General features: G+C 47.9%; 2 protein-coding genes across 4 annotated transcripts; one reads left to right on the top strand and one right to left on the bottom strand.

The window, feature by feature from the left end:
* The first annotated feature begins 1,360 nt into the window (after positions 1-1,360).
* Positions 1,361-11,726, top strand: ric8b (RIC8 guanine nucleotide exchange factor B). 2 transcript variants are annotated; one of them, XM_047033176.1, is made up of 10 exons: positions 1,361-1,638; positions 2,150-2,197; positions 2,407-3,060; positions 3,377-3,471; positions 4,312-4,462; positions 4,571-4,666; positions 6,671-6,815; positions 7,000-7,144; positions 7,302-7,421; positions 9,366-11,726. In XM_047033176.1, exons 1-10 carry the CDS (start codon positions 1,555-1,557, stop codon positions 9,472-9,474), a joined length of 1,647 nt encoding a protein of 548 aa, XP_046889132.1. In that variant the 5' UTR covers positions 1,361-1,554; the 3' UTR covers positions 9,475-11,726. The 2 variants fall into 2 exon arrangements, with proteins under 2 accessions (XP_046889132.1, XP_046889131.1); XM_047033175.1 differs by having other exon boundaries at positions 4,568-4,666.
* Positions 11,727-11,789: 63 nt separating this feature from the next.
* si:dkey-103i16.6 (uncharacterized protein LOC557125 homolog) lies at positions 11,790-19,015 on the bottom strand. Of its 2 annotated transcripts, none has more exons than XM_047033177.1 (8): positions 18,608-19,015; positions 14,217-14,445; positions 13,885-14,091; positions 13,519-13,751; positions 13,328-13,428; positions 12,956-13,117; positions 12,501-12,713; positions 11,790-12,266 (listed from the first exon to the last, which is right to left on the bottom strand). In XM_047033177.1, exons 2-8 carry the CDS (start codon positions 14,435-14,437, stop codon positions 12,069-12,071), a joined length of 1,335 nt encoding a protein of 444 aa, XP_046889133.1. In that variant the 5' UTR covers positions 14,438-14,445; positions 18,608-19,015; the 3' UTR covers positions 11,790-12,068. The 2 variants fall into 2 exon arrangements, with proteins under 2 accessions (XP_046889133.1, XP_046889134.1); XM_047033178.1 differs by having other exon boundaries at positions 12,099-12,266; positions 12,497-12,713.
* Between the last annotated feature and the right edge of the window lie 72 nt (positions 19,016-19,087).

The raw sequence follows: 19,087 nt of genomic DNA, 5'->3' as shown, positions 1-19,087 counted from the left end.
CACTGTGTCTCGTGAATAGTATGACTGGGCACTGTGTCTCGGCCAAAAAATATTTGTGTGCGTATTTGTCACAAGCTGATTTTGCTGTATTTGTGAGAGAACATACTATAGATGTATTTTCTGTAACTTTGTAACATGGTGTAATGGTCGTTTGTGTCTCTGCATTACAGTTGGTATATTTGATTTCTTTTTGTTTGAATAGTAAAAGAAACATTAACCTAGGTTTGTGTGTTATATAATGCACTCAAAGCTACTGTGGACCTTTTACCCTATGGGTAGGTTATAAAGGGAAGGATATCAAAGTGTAACACACATGAACTTTAGTCACTTTTTCTGTAAATAAAAGCACTGGACAACTTATGTGGTGACTGGTAAACTGTTACAGTTTAATCTGATATGTATGTGGAATTATTTGTTGCCACATAAATAATTTTTAAAACCCAAATAACTGTGTGGAATTTGTTTCTTCAAGAATTTCTCATTTATTGTGGAATCAAATCAATTTTAAGATCTGCTCTGCCTTGTCTGTGGGTAACTTGGAGCTTTGGCCTCATGTCAGAAGTACACAGCATATTATTCATGTGCACCACACTTTCTCTGACTTCAGGGCTTGCATACATTGCAACAATACCCTACATTTATTGCTGTCTGATATAGAACAGTGCACTAACAAAAATACATCTAGCATCACAGTCTGAAGCCCAACACTATAGTCAAGAGACAGTTTGTGAAACAGATGGAGATACATAACAGCTCTGGTCTGAATACTTGACTTAATCCCCCCCCCCCCCAAAACCTCCATTTTGGTAACTCTATTGACAAAAGAGCCATGATCTTTTGAAATCTTCTGAAATGTTGAGCTTTCAACAGTGGGAAACCAGTGGGGGCCGGGACAGAAGCGAGAGGGACACACTGCGGAAATAATTACATTTCTATAGAGAGGAGCTCCCGCTGGGGTCATCGCACCTCCGTCCTGTGACCTTTGAGCCTTGACCCTAGATCCCCTGTGCTGTGGGTTCCCAGCCGGGACAGGCTTGATGGACGGGGGCGGGGTCAGTGGTTTGAGGGTTGGAAAGGTACACAGTCCTGTCATTATGCATGTCATTATGCATGTCATCATGCACAATAAGCAGGTTACTGATAAACCCTAACACACCAGCCCTTTAATGTGAGCCAAAAACAGGACAGATGATTCAACTGGAATTATTACCAATTATTTCATTTATTTGGACCCTAAATGTGATGTGTCAATAAAAAAACATTCATAGGCCTATATAATATCAGTCACTATAAGTCACCTTTGAAACTAGGCGGGGAGTGGGGGCATATGCCATATGGAAAAAGATAGGTAGCCTTTGCTAAAGTTTGAGTAAGGCAGAAGGACACCAGGAAGGAAGGTGTATCCAGCATGCGCAGCCTGTCGTAGCACATATTAGTAGTACTACTAGATAGGAAATTGGGACGAATAAACATTGAACCCACACCGAACTGTCGTTAGTGTAGCTAGCTAGCTACATCTGCCTTAATTGGATAATCGGCTGTTATTATTTTAAAATGGATTTGAATACTATTTTGACCCAGCTTGACACTGAAAATGACGAGAACATTGAAATGCTTTTGCTTCAATATAACCGAGAAGTAAGTAAAAATGCTTGACATGTCAACTTGTGGACGTCTCTTTTCCTTTTTTCCTAGACGGTGTAAATTCACAACATAATGTCAGTTTTAAGAATGCAATTTCTGTGTATATTTACGGCTAATTTAGAAGCTACTAGTAGCTAGGTAGGAATGCTATCTGACTGCTAGCCAGCCTAGTATGATTGTAGGTTAGCTGTTATGCTAGTTAGCAGTTAAGCTAGCGTGATTGCTAGCTGTCAGCACGACTGATAGTGCAGTTAGTTAGTCCAAGTCAATTGCCTTATCTACACAGCTTGCTGTGTTTCATAGAAAATCTATTTATTTGTAGGTTATTGGGGTCGGTTGCTTTTGACATACGTTCGTTGTGAAATCAGTGCCAGAAGGATTGGCAAGCAAGCTAAGCTAACTTGATGGCTAAGTCAGCTAGCTTTATTCGTGTTGTAATATAACGTTAGTCAGCAAGATGTCCAGGTTGCTAGACTACCAATTCCTTTTCTGTTCTCTTTTGCAGAATAGTCACACTTTCACTTTTGACCAGAACGAAGTGGACCTGCGAAGTGTAAGAGTGCAATCCTTTCTGATATTTCCGAATGATAACATTTCGTTTTTCGAACAAAAGTTGAATATGTCCAATAGTAAGAACAAAATAAGTTATATATATACACTTTTCCTCTTTCGGATCCTAACATTCCTCTGCATTCTCCCCATCTTTCACTCCACATGTCCTCTCCCACTCTCTCCCCGTGTGTTTCTCTCCTTATCTGACAGGAGTTGTGCCAGGGGTTGTTGAGGGTCCTGGGGAGGCCGGTAAGGCCTCTGTGCCAAAGTACGTGCCTGGAGACCCTGCGCATCCTGTCCCGGGACAAGCGTGCCCTGGGACCTGTGGCCACGCGGGAGGGCATGCTGGTCCTAGCCCGACTGGCCCAACTAAGGGGAGGTGAAGGGGAGGAAGGGGGAGATGGCGATGGGTGTGCCTTCCCTCAGGCTGAACCGCAGACCGAGGAGGAGGAGCGTGTGGTAGTGGAGGCTCTGAAGTGCCTGTGCAACGTGGTGTTCAACAGCGTCGCGGCTCAGCAGGTGGGTGCCGAGGTGCAGCTCGCCCAGGGCCTGTGCTCCCGCCTGCAGACCGCCCGCGCCGGACGCCACGAGATGGGCCACGAGGTGGGCCTCTTCTCCCTGCGCCTGCTCTTCCTGCTCTCTGCCCTGAGGCCTGACGTCCGCGGGGGGCTGTGCCGGGAGCTGCACGCCGTCCGACTCCTCACGGAGGTGCTGGAGCGTACCCTGGAGGTGCGCTGGGTGGGGCCCTATGAGGCTGCTCCTCCAGACAGCCTGGGCCAGGCTATCCCCGCTGAGGACAACGAGAGGGCCATGGAGGCCCTGAAGGCCCTGTTCAACCTCACGCTCTCTGACACCGGAGACCAGGTCAGCTACTCTTGCTACCCGCTAAGGGCGGCTCAACCTTGTAGGCGGAGGGCTGCCATGCTGCTGTTCATCGCTTTAACCCTGATCTGCAGGACACTTGATGCTAATACTTGGTGGTGGTTTATGAGGCTTCTCTGGAACAATGTTGAACAGCCCTTCCTGTTTCTAATCCCTAGCTCGCATCCAAAAGTATCGGTACCTTTTAAACCCTGTTGGCCCCACAGAATAGACCTGCCAGGCCCTTCTCTGCTTTAGCTTTCGCCCAATGACCTGCTTCTTTACTGATCCTACCGTTGCCCATTCTCCATCCTGATAGGACAGTGAGCCCCAGCTACGCCTTATCACCGCCATCATGCGCCACCTCTTGATGCTGCGGACGCAGACGGAGGAGAAAACGGAGGAAGCGCACAGGTAGGAGCACCTGATGGCAGCACCTGATGGCAGCTGGTTAGTGCAGGCTTTCTGGGATTCACCCCATCCCTATCCTCCTGGTTCACAGGCTTGAACGAATATGGATCAAAACTGTTGATATTGATGATTTATAGGAATTTATGTGTGTATCAGACACTTTTCTTGATCAGTCATCATTTATTCATTCACGCGGGTGTTATAAATCTCGATACTAGTTTTCCGATATGTCGCCCGTGATGAGAACGTTGTGCTTGAGGAGAGGGAGCTGACGTGAGGAATGTCTGTCTGGAGAATGGAGGTTGAGATGGTGTCATGTTCGAGTGATTGATGATGTAGCCTGTGCGGCTGCAGCTCTCGTGGTCACGAGGCTCGGCCAGAAGGCCGCTGAGCAGATGGACAGCCCTGAACCAATCAAACACTTAGGCCCCGCTATAACACCTGTATACAAACATAAATATGCACAAGTAATGAACTTTAGTATAAAAAAAACAATTTCAGGTTATATTATAGGACCTGTATGATTTTCCCATGCCAACAATGAATACTGTTCGACTTCTGTTTAATAGAGTTTAATAAAGTGTTAATATGTGGACTCAGCTGACTGTTACGATAGTATTGATGATGGTAGTGACGGTATTGATGATATTGGCCGGGTTTCCCAGATTCGTTAAGAAGCTCTTAGCGTTAAGAGCTTCTTAATGAATCTGGGAAACCCGGCCATTGACTGTTAATGGCCACTATGATAGTATTGAAAATAGTAGTGACAGCATGTATAATTATAGAAGCACAGATGATGTTCACAGTGTTGAGGACAGTGTTGACACAGCGTCGTTCCCGCAGTCACGCCATCAACCTGCTGAGCAACCTGCCGGTGAGCTGTCTGGAGGTGCTGATGGACGTGCCGGTTCAGGGCGGCCAGGAGGAGTATGGCGGCAGGAACATGGACGCCGTCCAGGTGCTGCTGGACTTCATGGAGAAGAGAATCGACAAGGTAACGGCCGCCTGGCCTGCAGGATGGTGGCCATGGCGACGGGTGGGAGGAGCCACGATGCCGGTGATGATGCTGTCGCCTGCCTCATGTGTGTCTCATTCCAAGCAGGGTGCCAACTACAGAGAGGGGCTGACGCCGGTGCTCAGCCTGCTGACTGAGGGCTCGCGACACCACCGGGACATCCGCAGATACATCAAGACCCAGGTGAACGTCCTTGTGGCGGAAGGGGGAACTACATGACCCAGGTGAACGTCCGTGTGGCGGAAGGGGGAACTACATGACCCAGGTGAACGTCCTTGTGGCGGAAGGGGGAACTACATGACCCAGGTGAACGTCCGTGTGGCGGAAGGGGGAACTACATGACCCAGGTGAACGTCCGTGTGGCGGAAGGGGGAACTACATGACCCAGGTGAACGTCCGTGTGGCGGAAGGGGGAACAACATGACCCAGGTGAACGTCCGTGTGGACGTCCGTGTGGCGGAAGGGGGAACTACATGATCGTCCACTGAGCTCTCGACGCTCGTTTGGATTTTCACAGGAAAGGCGACGTCATACAAAAGTTGAAAAAAACGTTACGTCACAGCATTGTACTGTAATATGTAGATGAACAGCTGTATTATAATATTCCGGTTTTAAGTTCCATTAGGGATACAACTAGGAATGTTATTTTCCTCATTTTTGCTGTTAGCCAGTTAGCCCCATTATTGTCCGTCCAACCACTTTCAATAGAGAAATGTCAAGTTTGACAAAGCGCAAGACAGATGCTACACATATGGGTACACTCTCATCCATGTACCATACACCAGCTATGTTTCAAGTAACAGTCGGTATATATTTAAACAGAGTGAAGTAACGTTCTGTATTTATTAGCCACAGCCCAAGAAACCACCTGTTAGATACCAGGCACAGTAAACAGATGTAATACTGTCTTAACAGCAGGGCAACGACAACATCTCAGGTACAAAGTGCAAACATTGTCATACCCTTAGCCCAAGCCAAACGGTAGTTGGTCAAGATGAACTTGAAGTGGAGAGTCTCATGGCCATTTCGCCAGGACTCTAGGGGACGTGCTTCGACTACTAGTCAAGCATGGAGGGAGAAGCACTGCATGATGGGAAAAGAAGAGGACCCTTTGCGCAGGGGTGCGATCTCAGCAAGGGGTGTTGCTGTGCAGGGAGGAACAGCTGGGTGGAGGAGTCTTGGGGAATTATCTTACTGTTTGCGTAGAGAGCATGGGCAGAACACATTGTGCGAGTAGTGTGTTTCATGAGTCATTGAGTCATGACTCCCAAGGTTTCTTTGAAGAGCGAGAGGCTGCCAGAGAGCGCTCATGCCTGAGAGAGGATCTGGCAGAGATGAAGAGTAGCTCTGTCTCGTCCGGATTCAGTTTCAGGTGGTGGGAGGACATCCACGAGATGTCAGCCAGACTTGCACAGATGATTTTGTTTACTTGGGGACCGCGACGGTTGGAAGGGGAGACTCTGCTAAATGTTGACAGTATAGCAGTGGTCAGAGAAGCCGTGTGATTTGATGACCAAGCCAAGGGATGTGAACAGATACCAGTGGGAGTTCCTGCAGAGAGGGACCCTGGACGGTCCTACGAGACCTGGACCAAGAGAGAGAGGTTCCAGCGATGCTCATTTTCACCGGGAGAAGCTGGTGGTGTCCAGTGTCCAGGCCGCAGACAGGTCCTCCCTCACCACCAGTAGAGCAGTCTCTGTTGAATGTCCGGCTTTACTGGAATATATCTTGTTTGTACATCGGTAGAAGAAATCATGTTTCGTCAGCATAACTGTCCAAGAGAGGAAAGGAGCCCACTCGATCTGCTTCGTTTGGTTCAGCGGTTCTTTCTTTTTTTTTGCTTTTTGTCTTCTAGTTTAAATAGTTTTAATTGAACAAAGCAATCTATGGGTATTGCTATGGTATATGAGTATGTGTAATGGCACTGAATGACATAAATGATGTAGCTAACCAACTAAGATTCCACAATCTTGCAAAACAAAAGAAAGGTTTACCTAGAACAACACACATATTTACACGTATAATACCCAGGCATGCACCCGCGCTTGGAATTAGAATCAGAATGAACTTTATTCTCCATGTAAGTTCACACAAACAAGGAATTCACTGCAGACTGATGTGAGCTTCAACTGAGGCTCAGAGGATGTCGTGAGCTCCACTGAAACCCCTGGATGGGTTCCCCCTTAGGTTCTCCCCCCTCTGAAGGACGTAAACATCCGCCCTGAGATCGGTACGACCATCAGGAACAAGCTGGTGCGGCTCATGACCCACGTGGACATGGGCGTGAAGCAGAGCGCCGCCGAGTTCCTCTTCGTCCTCTGCAAAGAGAGCGGTGAGTGACCGCATCGCTGACGCCCTCGAACGGCCTGGGGAAGCTTCCGGAAGACGCACACACAATAACCCTGAACTACTCGTAACTCAGATCCATACAAATGCAGCATTCACAACAGCAATGGTAGGTCGGTGACAGTACTGGGGGTACGTTTGTTTTGTGTGCGTGTGTGTGCTCCCTGCAGTGGACAGCCTGTTGAAGTACACAGGCTACGGGAACGCCGCTGGCCTGCTGGTGGCCAGGGGCCTGCTGGCCGGAGGAAGGGGAGAGACGCAGTATTCTGACGACGAAGATTCGGACACAGAAGAATACAGATCTGCCAGGCCTTTGTGAGTGGCTGCAATCTACCTGGAGCGTCCAGTTGATTATATATATACTACTATATATACTTTATACTATATATACTTTTTACAATACTAGATCTGTCATCACTCGTGTCATTTTGATGATAGCCCTCCCCCCCCCCCCTGCTTTTCTCTCCCTCAGCATTAACCCCATCACAGGCCACGTGGAGGAACCGGGCCCTAACCCCATGGAGGAGATGACCGAAGAGCAGAAGGAGTACGAGGCCCAGAAACTTGTCAACATGTTCGACAAGTTGTCCAGGTGATCCCCCGGCGTCCAGCCTGTCATTAATGACCCCATGTCATCAGAGACACTTGGTCGACCTTTTCTTTGTACACACAGCTGTGAATCCAGTTGTGTGTGTGGGATTGTGTGTGTGTGTGTTTGTGGGATTGTGTGTGTCTGTGTGGGATTGTGCGTGTGTGTGTGCGTGTGTGTCGGACACCGTGGAGGCGTACCGTATTCAGACTGACCTTTCCTCTCCCGGTAGAGCCAGCGCTCGTCAGACACCTTTCGGAGGGGTCGAACTGAGCGCGCTCCCTGCCAACCAGTTCATTAAAGGAAGAATCTCCCCCACCCCTGCTTCCCACACCTCAATTAGGGCCAGCCTTCCACCGCCGCCACATTCAGCCCCAGTCAATGGAGCCGCCGGCATCATTACCGACGGCTGCGTCATTACCGGCACGCCACTAATTACGGCCTAATTGGCGGGCGCAGCGGGGTCGCCAACTCTAGCTCCTTTATCTCCCCCCATGTGCTGCATTCAGCTCTTTAATAACATATAGACGCGTCCCTGAGCCTTTATCCACCTCTCGACTCATTCATCACAGGAGCCAAACATTGTCGTCGTCCCCCTCCCCCCCCCTTCCCCCCCACCCTGAGGGGGGGGGCAGGGCTCTGCCTGCGTTTGCAGGCACAAGAAAGCTGACATTGTCATTGTTGAGTTGTAATGAGACAGACGCGTGTGCTCAGCAGAGGCAGATTCCTCTCCGGGGCTTTCTACTCTGCCCCTATTCTGTTCTCTTTGATTCTGTTCAGCTCTTCTTCTGTGTCGGTGTGAAGGAGAGGAGGGAGGGAGGGAGGGAGGGAGAGAAAGGGAACGAGTAGTGTTGTCTCAGCAGGATGCTTAGGAGATATCTCACAGGCCCACAAGAATGTACTCCCCTCCATGGTTAACTGGTCCTCCAATTAGCACATGCTCTGTGTTGTGAGCACACATCCACCTGGCAGGCACGGCTCTGTGCTCCTGGAGGTGTGGGGAGGAGCACAGTTTGTTATCGGGGTGTTTCGTTTTCTGGGGACACGCACACACACGCGCTCCCCTGCCTGCACGATTGAAAATGTCTCAGAGGTGAACCTCATTTTTAAGACTGCCTCGGTTGTTTGGGTTGGAATGTGTGTGTCGACCTGATCGTGTGGTGTTCTGGTGTCGACCCGACCGTGTCGTGTTTTGGTGTCGACCTGACCGTGTCGTGTTCTGGTGGCTTAAGAGTATCATTCAGCAGAACAGGACATGGTGCTAAATATGACTGTGTCATCGTTGTCTGAAATATTTGATGTTGTGAAACGTTATTCATTGCTCCAAGCAAACGTGACGCCAGATAAGATCTTCAAATTTCCTTTTCCACCGGAGAGCTACATTTGTTCCTCCACACCAAACGATATGGCGTTCGCCCAGCGTCATCCAGAGATTTCTTAATCATATTTGCCCCTGGATTGACCCTGTCCGATTTCTGTAGGAACTATGCAAGAATTACATATTCATCTTCAATTCCTCCAAATGATTTCAAATGGGTCCTTTTTTCATGAAGTCTTTCATTGGATAATTCTCTGATAAATCATCTTAAAAGAAGCCAGCGACACTCGGTGCAGATGTAATTGGATTAGAATTGAGGGGCCAGCCGTGTCTTTGAGGAGATTAGACGGTGCACTGATCCTGTAATTAAACTGCTCCAAGGGTTCTTGAGCGCCGGCAGGATGTAAGAGAACAGAGAGATGCGCCACACAACAACTAGGCTTCTTTAGAGGGGGAAGGGTACTCAAGCTGGGCATTTTTGTGTGCCTGTCTGGCATGTTCTGTGCGCAATTTGCTTCTCTTTTTTTTTCATACATTTTTGGACAACCAATTTTCTCTTTGTCTCCCCCGTCTGTCTGTCTGCCTGTCTGTCTGCCCATCTCTCCCTGTCTCTCTCTCCTGATATACAGACAGCAGCTGATCAGGCCCATGGGAGTGAGACGGGACGGCACGTTAGCGCCCCTAGAGGAGGCCCTGAGAGCGCCAGCTGAGGACAGCTGCAACTCTGACTCTGACTAGACCCTCCCCACTTCCTGTGCTGCAACTCTGACTCCGACTAGACCCTCCCCACTTCCTGTGCTGCAACTCTGACTCCGACTAGACCCTCCCCACTTCCTGCGCTGCAACTCTGACTCCGACTAGACCCTCCCCACTTCCTGTCCTGAAACTCTGACTCCGACTAGACCCTCCCCACTTCCTGTCCTGAAACTCTGACTCCGACTAGACCCTCCCCACTTCCTGTGCTGCAACACTGACTAGACTCTCCCCACTTCCTGTGCTGCAACTCTGACTCCGACTAGACCCTCCCCACTTCCTGTGCTGCAACTCTTGACTCCGACTAGACCCTCCCCACTTCCTGTCCTGAAACTCTGACTCCGACTAGACCCTCCCCACTTCCTTTGCTGCAACACTGACTAGACTCTCCCCACTTCCTGTGCTGCAACTCTGACTCCGACTAGACCCTCCCCACTTCCTGTCCTGAAACTCTGACTCCGACTCTCCCCACTTCCTGTGCTGCAACTCTGACTAGACCCTCCCCACTTCCTGTCCTGAAACTCTGACTCCGACTAGACTCTCCCCACTTCCTGTCCTGAAACTCTGACTCCGACTAGACTCTCCCCACTTCCTGTGCTGCAACTCTGACTAGACCCTCCCCACTTCCTGTGCTGCAACTCTGACTCTGACTAGACCCTCCCCACTTCCTGTCCTGAAACTCTGACTCTGACTAGACTCTCCCCACTTCCTGTGCTGCAACTCTGACTCCGACTAGACCCTCCCCACTTCCTGTGCTGAAACTCTGACTCCGACTAGACCCTCCCCACTTCCAGCAGACTGTGCCCCCCCCCCCCTTACCCCAACACACACACACACACACCTGAGGGTTTCAGACACCTCTGAGCCCTGGTCCCGCCCAGGACAACACCAGATGGACCAATCTCAAGGCTCCATTTAAAATACAAGAAGCAGGCTTTGTTACCATCAGTTCATTCTTTTTTCTTCTCTTTTTTCTATGTTGCCTTGTTTTGATGTACTTCTCCGATCACACCTCTCTCATTTGACACAATGGAAGGTAGCTGTTTTATCAGACTGGAATTTATTCTGTCAAAATAGACTCACAGAACCAAAAATAGCCTGGAGTTTGACCAAATTAAAATTGCAGTTAGAATAAGAAATCACTCATTCCACATCCAAGGTTTATTTGTTGTCTTTTTTCAAGTGAGTGCCCTGTCATGTTGAAATAATCCAATTACATATGCTAGTATGGATAGGAAGAAGCTACCAGCTATGTGTACCCAAACCACTCCATTGTAGTGAATGCTTTTATAGGGCTGAATGAATAAGTGTTTAGGTCTCAGAGCCCTGAACCTCACAAGTAGTTGTTAAGATAATTAGATCTTTACAGTGTTGATTATCATCCTATTTAAATTCACAAGCATCGGGCCGGCACAATCACACAAGCACATCCAGGATCCGGACAGGGCCGGATCGAAGCTTGTTGCTGACCAGGATTGGGATGGTTTCTGCCTTACCGGATTAAGAACTCATGAGACGTATTTAAATGAAGAAATAGACTTTTCTACCTTTCCTCTGCCAATTCTGCACGGTCTTTAAATTGTTGCTCTGAAATCTGTGTGCTTTTTTCTATTTTGAGACTCAATTGATTTTCTATATGTGGTCTACTAGTATATATATATACATAAAAGTTACATTCTTTCAAATGTTTATTTCTTTGTATGAGTAGGGCTTCATGATCAAGCTGTAAGGTGTGGTTGGTGCAGTATTGGAATGGTCCTGTGTGTCCCATATATTCTCTATAACTGGCATGTTAATAGAATTACCTTTTTTGCCAAGTAACATTCAAGGACTTTGTCTAAATGACTACTTTATGAGAAATGGAATCCTTTATTTATTTGCACTATTGTGTCGATTCACACTACACACCTCACTGAGAAACTGAAAAGCAGGGTGACCCAATCCAATGAATGACCACTTTCCTGCTCACCTGACCTTTGACAGAAAACATGAATTCTCCCAATGTTTTTGTATTGTTAATCAGATTAGCCAAGTGGCACACAGACTGCATGTTGAGCTAAATGGTGAATGTCCCTAACACTGAAGGAGAACAATCTTTTAGATTCTTTTTGTATAGTTTTTTTTTCTTCTCTCTGACACCAGGATATTAAGGAAATGATTGTTTTTATATGTGGAGTGAAGCTTCTCTATTGCAATGTTAATAAAAACTGCTACTTAATGTTAGCATTTCTATTTCAGCTGGGAGTGGTCACAACAATTTCACTTCAAGTACTACATGGAAAAGAAAATGTAATCTGCAATCAAATTTGAGTCATACTTTTATTATTAAATAGCATATTTTTTACAGTATAAAACAGGGATACAATAGTATTCATATGTCCAACCTTGAGAGCAACTGCATAGTGGGTTCAAGCATGTAGTCCACGCTGACCAGATGAACTGGCAAACTGCACTATACTGTCCTACATCACACCATACACATAGGCCCTTTGTTAAAAGGCAAACAGGTATTTCCTTCCCCCAGCATACCAATGATGTCATCTTTGAATATTCCTAGAGGAAAGGAGGGGGGCTGTGTGTCAATTGCTTGGACTGGACGACACTGTGCTCTTGCTGTCCGAGTCGCCCTCCTCGCTGCTGCCACTGGGGGACGCTGGGACCCCCGGCCTGGACTTGGGGGGCCGCCTGCCCCAGGGCTCAGTGGCCCCCCTCCTCCCCAGCCCCCTGGCCCTCCTCTGGTCCCCTGACAGAGAACTCACCATCATGCCACTGGAGGCCTGACGAAACACAAAACCGTCAACATCAAACGACTGTGCTGCTAACGGGTACTCTGTGTCATACACTGGGACAGTCACTCAAATGTTTCAAATTCAAAAGTTGAGCTTTGTTTGAATCAACACAGGTGGGCCACAAAAAGTACTAATTCATTTCTGTAAAATGACGGAATGAGTCAAGCACTGCTATTACGATCATGCAGTGGCAGTCCCAGGTGCTAGCCTTAACCCACCTACCCCGTCCTCCTGCTCCCTCATCAGCCTGGCCACGTCGGAGTGCCAGCCCAGCATGTCAGCGAGGGTCCTCACTGTGTCCGCCAGGTCGCCCAGCTGCATGTGATCTCCACGCCGCAGTGGCGTCTTCAGGAAGGGGCCCACTGCGTCGCGGTTCAGTAGCAGGCGAGGGACTCCGGGCCTGACCGTGTTCACCAAGCTGGCGAATGGCTCAATCTGGAGCCGAGGGACCAGCAGGACAGCACGTTATCAGTTATGTCAATGTGATGTGCGACTGAAAAACCTACCAAAAATAAAACTGTCGTTCTGTATCTTTACATCTGGGTTGGAAGAGGATCATTTCCAACTCTCTAATTCCCGTTCCTAACTGTTCAGGAAGTAGTTCCGTTTCTTGTGCCCCCTTATGTGTCAGTATCAGCTCTTTATTCTAGCTCCGGTTACAGGAAGGAGTTCATTACCTGTAGTGACGTTCCCATGACGATGAGGAGGTCAGCTTTGGGGAAGTCTGCTGCGTGCTGGAAGTACTTCTGGGGGAGGTCCTCTCCGAAGAACACAACATCAGGCTTGACCGTGCCCGCACAGAACGTGCAGATGGGGACCTGGTCACTCATGATGGTGCTCTGAAAGATGGGGAGGGAGGTGGTGGAGAGGGGGAGGAGAGAGGTGGTGGGGAGAGGGAGGTGGTGGAGAGGGGGAGGAGAGAGGTGGTGGGGAGAGGGAGGTGGTTGAGAGAGAGAGGGAGGAAGGATAGGGAGGAGGGAGAAAACGTGAGGACAGGCTCACCAAGACAAGGAGAATTATTTCCACTGGCGGCACCCTCTGGCCAGTACCTTGGCTTCCTCGGCAGGGAACGGAGTGTAGCACAGGTGACAGGAAGCGGTGGCAAAACTCCCATGAGCCTCCACCAGCTTGTCGTCTGGGATTCCGCACACTGCGAAGCGTCAGAAAATAAATGGTCACACCCCGAAATAAGGAGTCCAAAAACAGGCCAATAATGGTGCCCGCGTTCCTCTGAGATCACCTGTCTCCAGGCCGTCGATGTTTTGCGTGTACATGCGGAGGAGTATGCCCTTGTGGTGCAGCACGCGGATGAAGTAGTGGATGTAGTTGGGCCGGTGGCAGCCGGGGTACAGCTCCTTGGCCAGGGAGAAGAAGGGACGGGGGTCCTCGGAGAAGTAGTCGATGTTGAAGATGGCCTCCGGGTAAGGGATGCTATACTTTTTGAGGTTGGAGTACAGCCCGGTTCCTGGGGTTCTGGTCCACGGGGTGGGGGTCGGAGAGAAGAGAGGGAGGGAAGGATGGAGGCTGACTGCAGATGTGTGACTGCTGGACGTGTGTGTTTGTTTTCATGTAAGGTGTAAACGAGCAGAGCGACGCCCCCACCCACCTGAAGTCCGGTATGCCGCTGGGCGTGCTGATCCCAGCCCCAGCCACCACCACCACGTTCTTGCAGCGGCCCAGCTTCACCAGCCGTGCCACAGTAGCCAGACCCTCTCTAGGGGCATGCGTCCGCTGTTTCGACCCCAGGGACTGATCCTCCTGGGCTGGGGGACTGCCGCTATTGCTGCTGCTGGTCTTAAAAGGCCTCCCCTTCCTGAATCAATCAAAACAGTGGTCATTGGGTCGGCTTGGATGTCTTACTACGATGCCTCTTGACTGTCTAGATGTTAATTTGTGCAGAAAACACTCATCCCAGTGCAGTATTTAACGTATTATTACCTTGCTGGATGAGCTTCCTGTCCACTCATAGTCATCTGACTGAGGCCCTGGGCCAGAACGGAGTCAGTCTGTTTCCTTGGCTGGACACGGTCGGGGCTAGGCCCTGAAGCCTGGGGCTGAAGTAGTTGCGTCTCGCTGGCTTTGGTGGTGGAGCTGCGGGTAACCCGGGTCCCGACAGGCTGGGATGCCTGCTTGTCCCAGCGAGGCCTGGGCTTGCTCATTACTCTGCCTGGTTTGCATATAAAATATATTACGTATTTTTAATTGGGGTGCACTTCTTTGCTTTGACACAAGTTGGACAGATCCATTGGGTCCATTTCAGTAATTGAGAGAAATCAAACGATGTAAATTTATTGGACTGTGTCTGTAATTGTAGGGTTAGGTTAGTACCTGGGTCCAGTCTAAATAATATTTGACATGTTCACAAATATTACTAGGGTGTTAATCAGAACATCAAAAGTAATATTTTCCTATTCTTACTTGTATATTTAAGTAATGGCAAAAACAAAGTGGAAACAACATAAACAAGCCATGATTAAACAGTAGAGGTCGACTATTCCCACTCCTGTGACTTTTGACGCTTCTTCATGTTCGACTACCCCCCCCCCCCCCCGCCCTCCCCATCCAGCTTACTCTCTGACCCATATTTAAAAAGCATTTACAATAAAATCATAGCAGCACTCCTTTTGTGACTCTTTTCTTTGCCCCGGCAATGTTTTAAAACTGTCACCGTTCGAACAAAAGCCAAAGGCTGTAATATATTTACCCCCCCCGCTCCATTCACACCCTCTCTCTCTCTCGGCAGCTATGCTAATACAGTCCACAGCTGTGGCCGCTTTACTGTTGAGGGCATGGGGGGGGGGGGGGGCACAGTTAAAAAGAAGATGGTTGGCAGGGTGAAAGAGAAGTCTAGATTGACCGTGTGTCAACAAACCCAGCTGGGAGAGAAAAGAGGATGACCCCCCTGCCTTGGACTGAGGATAAAGGGAGAGAGGAGGCAGGGATAAATGGTATGAAGACAGGATTCAATAAAGGACAGGAGGAGGAGGGGAAGAGAGAGGGAGGAATGAAGCGGGGAGGGGGGGGGGGGATTTCCCAAAGCTTCTCTGGGTCTTCAGACAACTTCCATGAGGGAGGGAGTGAGAGGGATCTGGGAGAGAGAGGTGAAAAGGACACAAAAGAGTGACAACCAATAAAACAAGACTGGCATCAGGGTCCGGCAGATAAGGCCCGCTTTAAACTGGAGCTCCTTATCGGCTTGTGTATGTGTGTATGTGTGTGTGTGTGTGTGTGTGGGGGGGGGGGGTGGAGTCACTAACACTACACACATGGAATAAAAACACATACGCTCCCGCAAGGGGTGGGGAGCAGTGCTGTGTGTAGCTAGAACATCTAAATGGCAATAAGTCAGTTAGCTCGAGGCTCTGAAGGAAAGACCCAACTAATAAGGAATACCCACAAACCGACCCACAAACTAGAAGCACCTTCAGCTTTATTTGACAAAAAAAAAGTCTTAAGCTGTCCAAGCTTATTTACTTGGGGTTTAGCCTACTCCAAGAAGACCTGGAGCCCACAAGTTTGTCTTGACTCCCCCAGAAAGCCTGTTGAGATAGCAGCAATAAATCACTGGTCTGGTTATTAGCCTCATGCTCCAGGCCAGTCCTGACCGAACCTCCATTTGGACACCACCAGGCCTGTTGACAGGCAGAAACAACTTCCAAGTCATTTTCTCTGAATCAGAACTGAACAAGAAGGGCAGCATCAGTGTGTTTAGGAGGTGACTGGATGTCATGCAGCGGGGGGAAACAAGTGTGTCCAGGGGCCAGGGGCTGGCAGGGTGACAGGACTCGCCACTATAAATCAGCCCCACAGAGAGGAGTGTCTTAATGGACTTAAATTCCATCACCCAAGCTGGATCCAACTTCATTACAAACATAACTCATCCAGAATCCATTCCAGCATACTTTATAGTCAGCCTGACTATGCCTGTCTGTGCTATGTAGCCTGTTAGTAAGGCTGACAACTCAATGCTGACTGAGGAACTATAATTACACTGGCTGACTATTCTCTGAATTCAAGGGACCTGGTCAAATGAAATGTAATTGAATTTAAATGTCCATGTCCACAGTGCAGGTTGAAAAAGTTATCATAATAGCAAGGTTCTGCTGTTATCTCCTGTATAATGGCACCACTGGATACCGCTCTGATCCCACGCTTGTTCTTTAATGACAGATAAATCCTTGTATAAATAACAAAAAGCTTTAAAGGGGATTTTGAGAGCCCTCCTCCTGGTGGGGCTTTACAGATGAGGGTCCTACCCCCCCCCCCCCCTCACGCAGTCTGCCCCCCTGTGACAAAGCCCCTTCTACCCCCCCCCCCCCCCCCCCCCCCATCAGGACCACCAGGAGTGATGCCCCCCCCCCCCCCATCAGGGTTACAGTAATCTAATTAGAGCTCTGAGGAACACAGTCACAATGGCTCTCTCTTCACCCCAACCGTCACCCAGCTTGGGCCGTGGCAAACAGCAGGTCCGTCCAGCCAACCTTGAGGCCAAGCTGAATGTTGAACCTCAAGGTTTTGACCAGTCTGGAAACAAATACAACTCCTGAGTTTTTAAGAACGGTCTCTTTCTCCTTGGCTGGATGGAGAATTGTCCTCATTATTTCCAGACACAATTACGAGGGTGACAAGAAATAGTTAAAATAGCAAGTGAAAAACTGAATAACTCTCTTAATTGCCATGGTGTTCATCTGGCCTTCTGATCTCTGTTGCCCCCTAGGGGTTGGTGTCAGCAGGATGGTCACCATGGTGACCTTGAGACCTCTTCAACATGTCTGGAGGACGAACAGTCTATTCTCCTTACCCGCCCATGTCCACTAATGATACATCACTTAGTGCTGCATCATTTGTTGGACTCTCAATTGACACAAAGCAGGTAATTTGTGCTGGGGGTATTATTTGTCTGAGAGGGAGGGTGGATGTTGCTTGACTTGAGTCTAGTTGCCTAGTAAGCAAACTGGGATTTCCAAGTCAACACAAACGACTGCAAGTAATGACTCTCCAGTCCTATAGAAGAGAGGGAATTAATAAAGATCACTGTGGTTATCTTCTATTTTAAAGTGTACGTAAACACCAAAACCTCTTTTGTGTTAAACCACTATGGTTAATAAACTCATCAATCCTGGTCTTTATTCAAATTAATCTTTGCTAATGTGTTTTTTTTTATCGTTATTGGTGGTAAGTAACTCAAGAAGAGGCAAATGTGACGTAATTCACAAATTAGTTAAGGTTATTTTGCTGCTGCTCAACATCGAAAACGGAGATTGCCAATGTAGGGGGCATTTGCCAGATTTGTCACTTTCACTATAGATTTTTCGTCGCAAAGGAAGATGAAAAGTCACTCAATCTAGCGACAAAATCGCTCAATTGGCAACACTGCACTGAAGTAAGACAGAGTTTAACTACATTGATAATTAAACAGAGGTCAACATCGCCATCTAACGGCTTTTAGGGCAAGAAAAATAAATTAAGTCAAACTTCTTGGATGATGGAAAAAAATTTGATGGGATGTACTGGAATGCTGGGTACACACAAATATTGTTTTAATCTTATAAGATTTAAAAAAATGTGAGAGCCCACAAACATGAGGACAAAAAAATCATGGATTTAACCGTTTTGCTCAAATAATCTGTAGAACAATCAAGATAATCGGGACATTACCTAGGATTGTCCGAAGGGGAAAATCGGCCCAAAATCAGCCCGATTATCATGTGATATAAGTGCCATTCATTCACACATGTGTATTTAGCCTACTCAGTTTTCCCTTAATAGCGAGTTAATTTGTCATCTCAAATCATCTGGAAGTAACAAATGTGTTTTCTACTAGTAGCAAGATGTTACCCCGAGCCATACAGAGATGAATATGGCTATGGGTTAGGCGTGGAGAATGTGTGGTTACAATTGAGTGTTAGTGGAGTGTGTTTGGGTTGGGTACAGCAGGGCCGTAATCATAATATATATTGGGGATGTCTGGTCAAAATCTGTTCAAAAGCTATTTCAGCCTGTGCCAGGTCTTGATGGAAAAGATATGTGACACGGTGACCAATAGCCTATTATCCGGCTCCTCTGAGTTAGGCTATTTAATAGCCTTTGTTTTCTCAAGATCTAGAGTTATGTCATTGTCTCGGGAAAATAACGTTTTCAATAGGCGTTTGTTATTTAGAGATGACAGGTTTTCTCGAGATGACGAGAAACAAGACGTTTACCAACCAAGAGGAACGACTAGGAACGGATGCAGCAAACTAAAGTCAAGTTCGCCACACATTTTGTTCCAACTTTTCCCCTTTGTTTCATACAAAAACTTGTTTAAAGAAAACAATGTATGGATTTACCTGTGTATCTCGAAGGCGCAAATTTAAAATGCTGGTGGGACTCGAGCCAATGGAAGGACAGTATCCTAAAAGCACAGTCGCACCTCCCGGAAAATTGTACATAAACATCTAACCAAAGATGTGAGTAGACAAAGCAGCTACCCACCACGACATTTGTACGTTCTGTTAACTGCCACCGAAATAATTTGTGTTTCTAATCCTAGTCCCGTCGCAACGATTTGAGCTGCATCCCCTCAAAAGAGGTAGCTATAGCTAGCAAGCCTCAGTGCGGAAAAACAATGACATAAACCCTTCGATTTCCCGAAATTGACTCTTTCGTGCCATTTCTATTCAACCGATGTATCCTTAACCCTACTTAACACGACTACGATGTTTCAGATGTTAAAACCAACGGTTAGTGTAATATGACTGACAACCAATCCGATAACAAGCGGAAATTGTTGCACTTGGCACATCCTAGTCGTCAAACCATGTGAGATC

Source organism: Hypomesus transpacificus, chromosome 14 (assembly GCF_021917145.1).
Source record: "Hypomesus transpacificus isolate Combined female chromosome 14, fHypTra1, whole genome shotgun sequence".
NCBI lineage: Eukaryota > Metazoa > Chordata > Actinopteri > Osmeriformes > Osmeridae > Hypomesus > Hypomesus transpacificus.
This window is presented reverse-complemented; position numbering and strand designations above follow the sequence as displayed.

Bases quoted from the DNA above. Each gene is read 5' to 3' on its own strand.
- ric8b (XM_047033175.1), top strand. From the start codon at position 1,555: ATGGATTTGAATACTATTTTGACCCAGCTTGACACTGAAAATGACGAG. The intron at 1,639-2,149 runs GTAAGTAAAAAT...TCTCTTTTGCAG, and splicing joins TGCTTCAATATAACCGAGAA to AATAGTCACACTTTCACTTT. The intron at 6,816-6,999 runs GTGAGTGACCGC...TGCTCCCTGCAG, and splicing joins CGTCCTCTGCAAAGAGAGCG to TGGACAGCCTGTTGAAGTAC.
- si:dkey-103i16.6 (XM_047033177.1), bottom strand. From the start codon at position 14,437: ATGAGCAAGCCCAGGCCTCGCTGGGACAAGCAGGCATCCCAGCCTGTC. The intron at 14,092-14,216 runs GTAATAATACGT...TGATTGATTCAG, and splicing joins CAGGAAGCTCATCCAGCAAG to GAAGGGGAGGCCTTTTAAGA. The intron at 12,267-12,500 runs GTAGGTGGGTTA...GTGTTTCGTCAG, and splicing joins TGAGGGAGCAGGAGGACGGG to GCCTCCAGTGGCATGATGGT.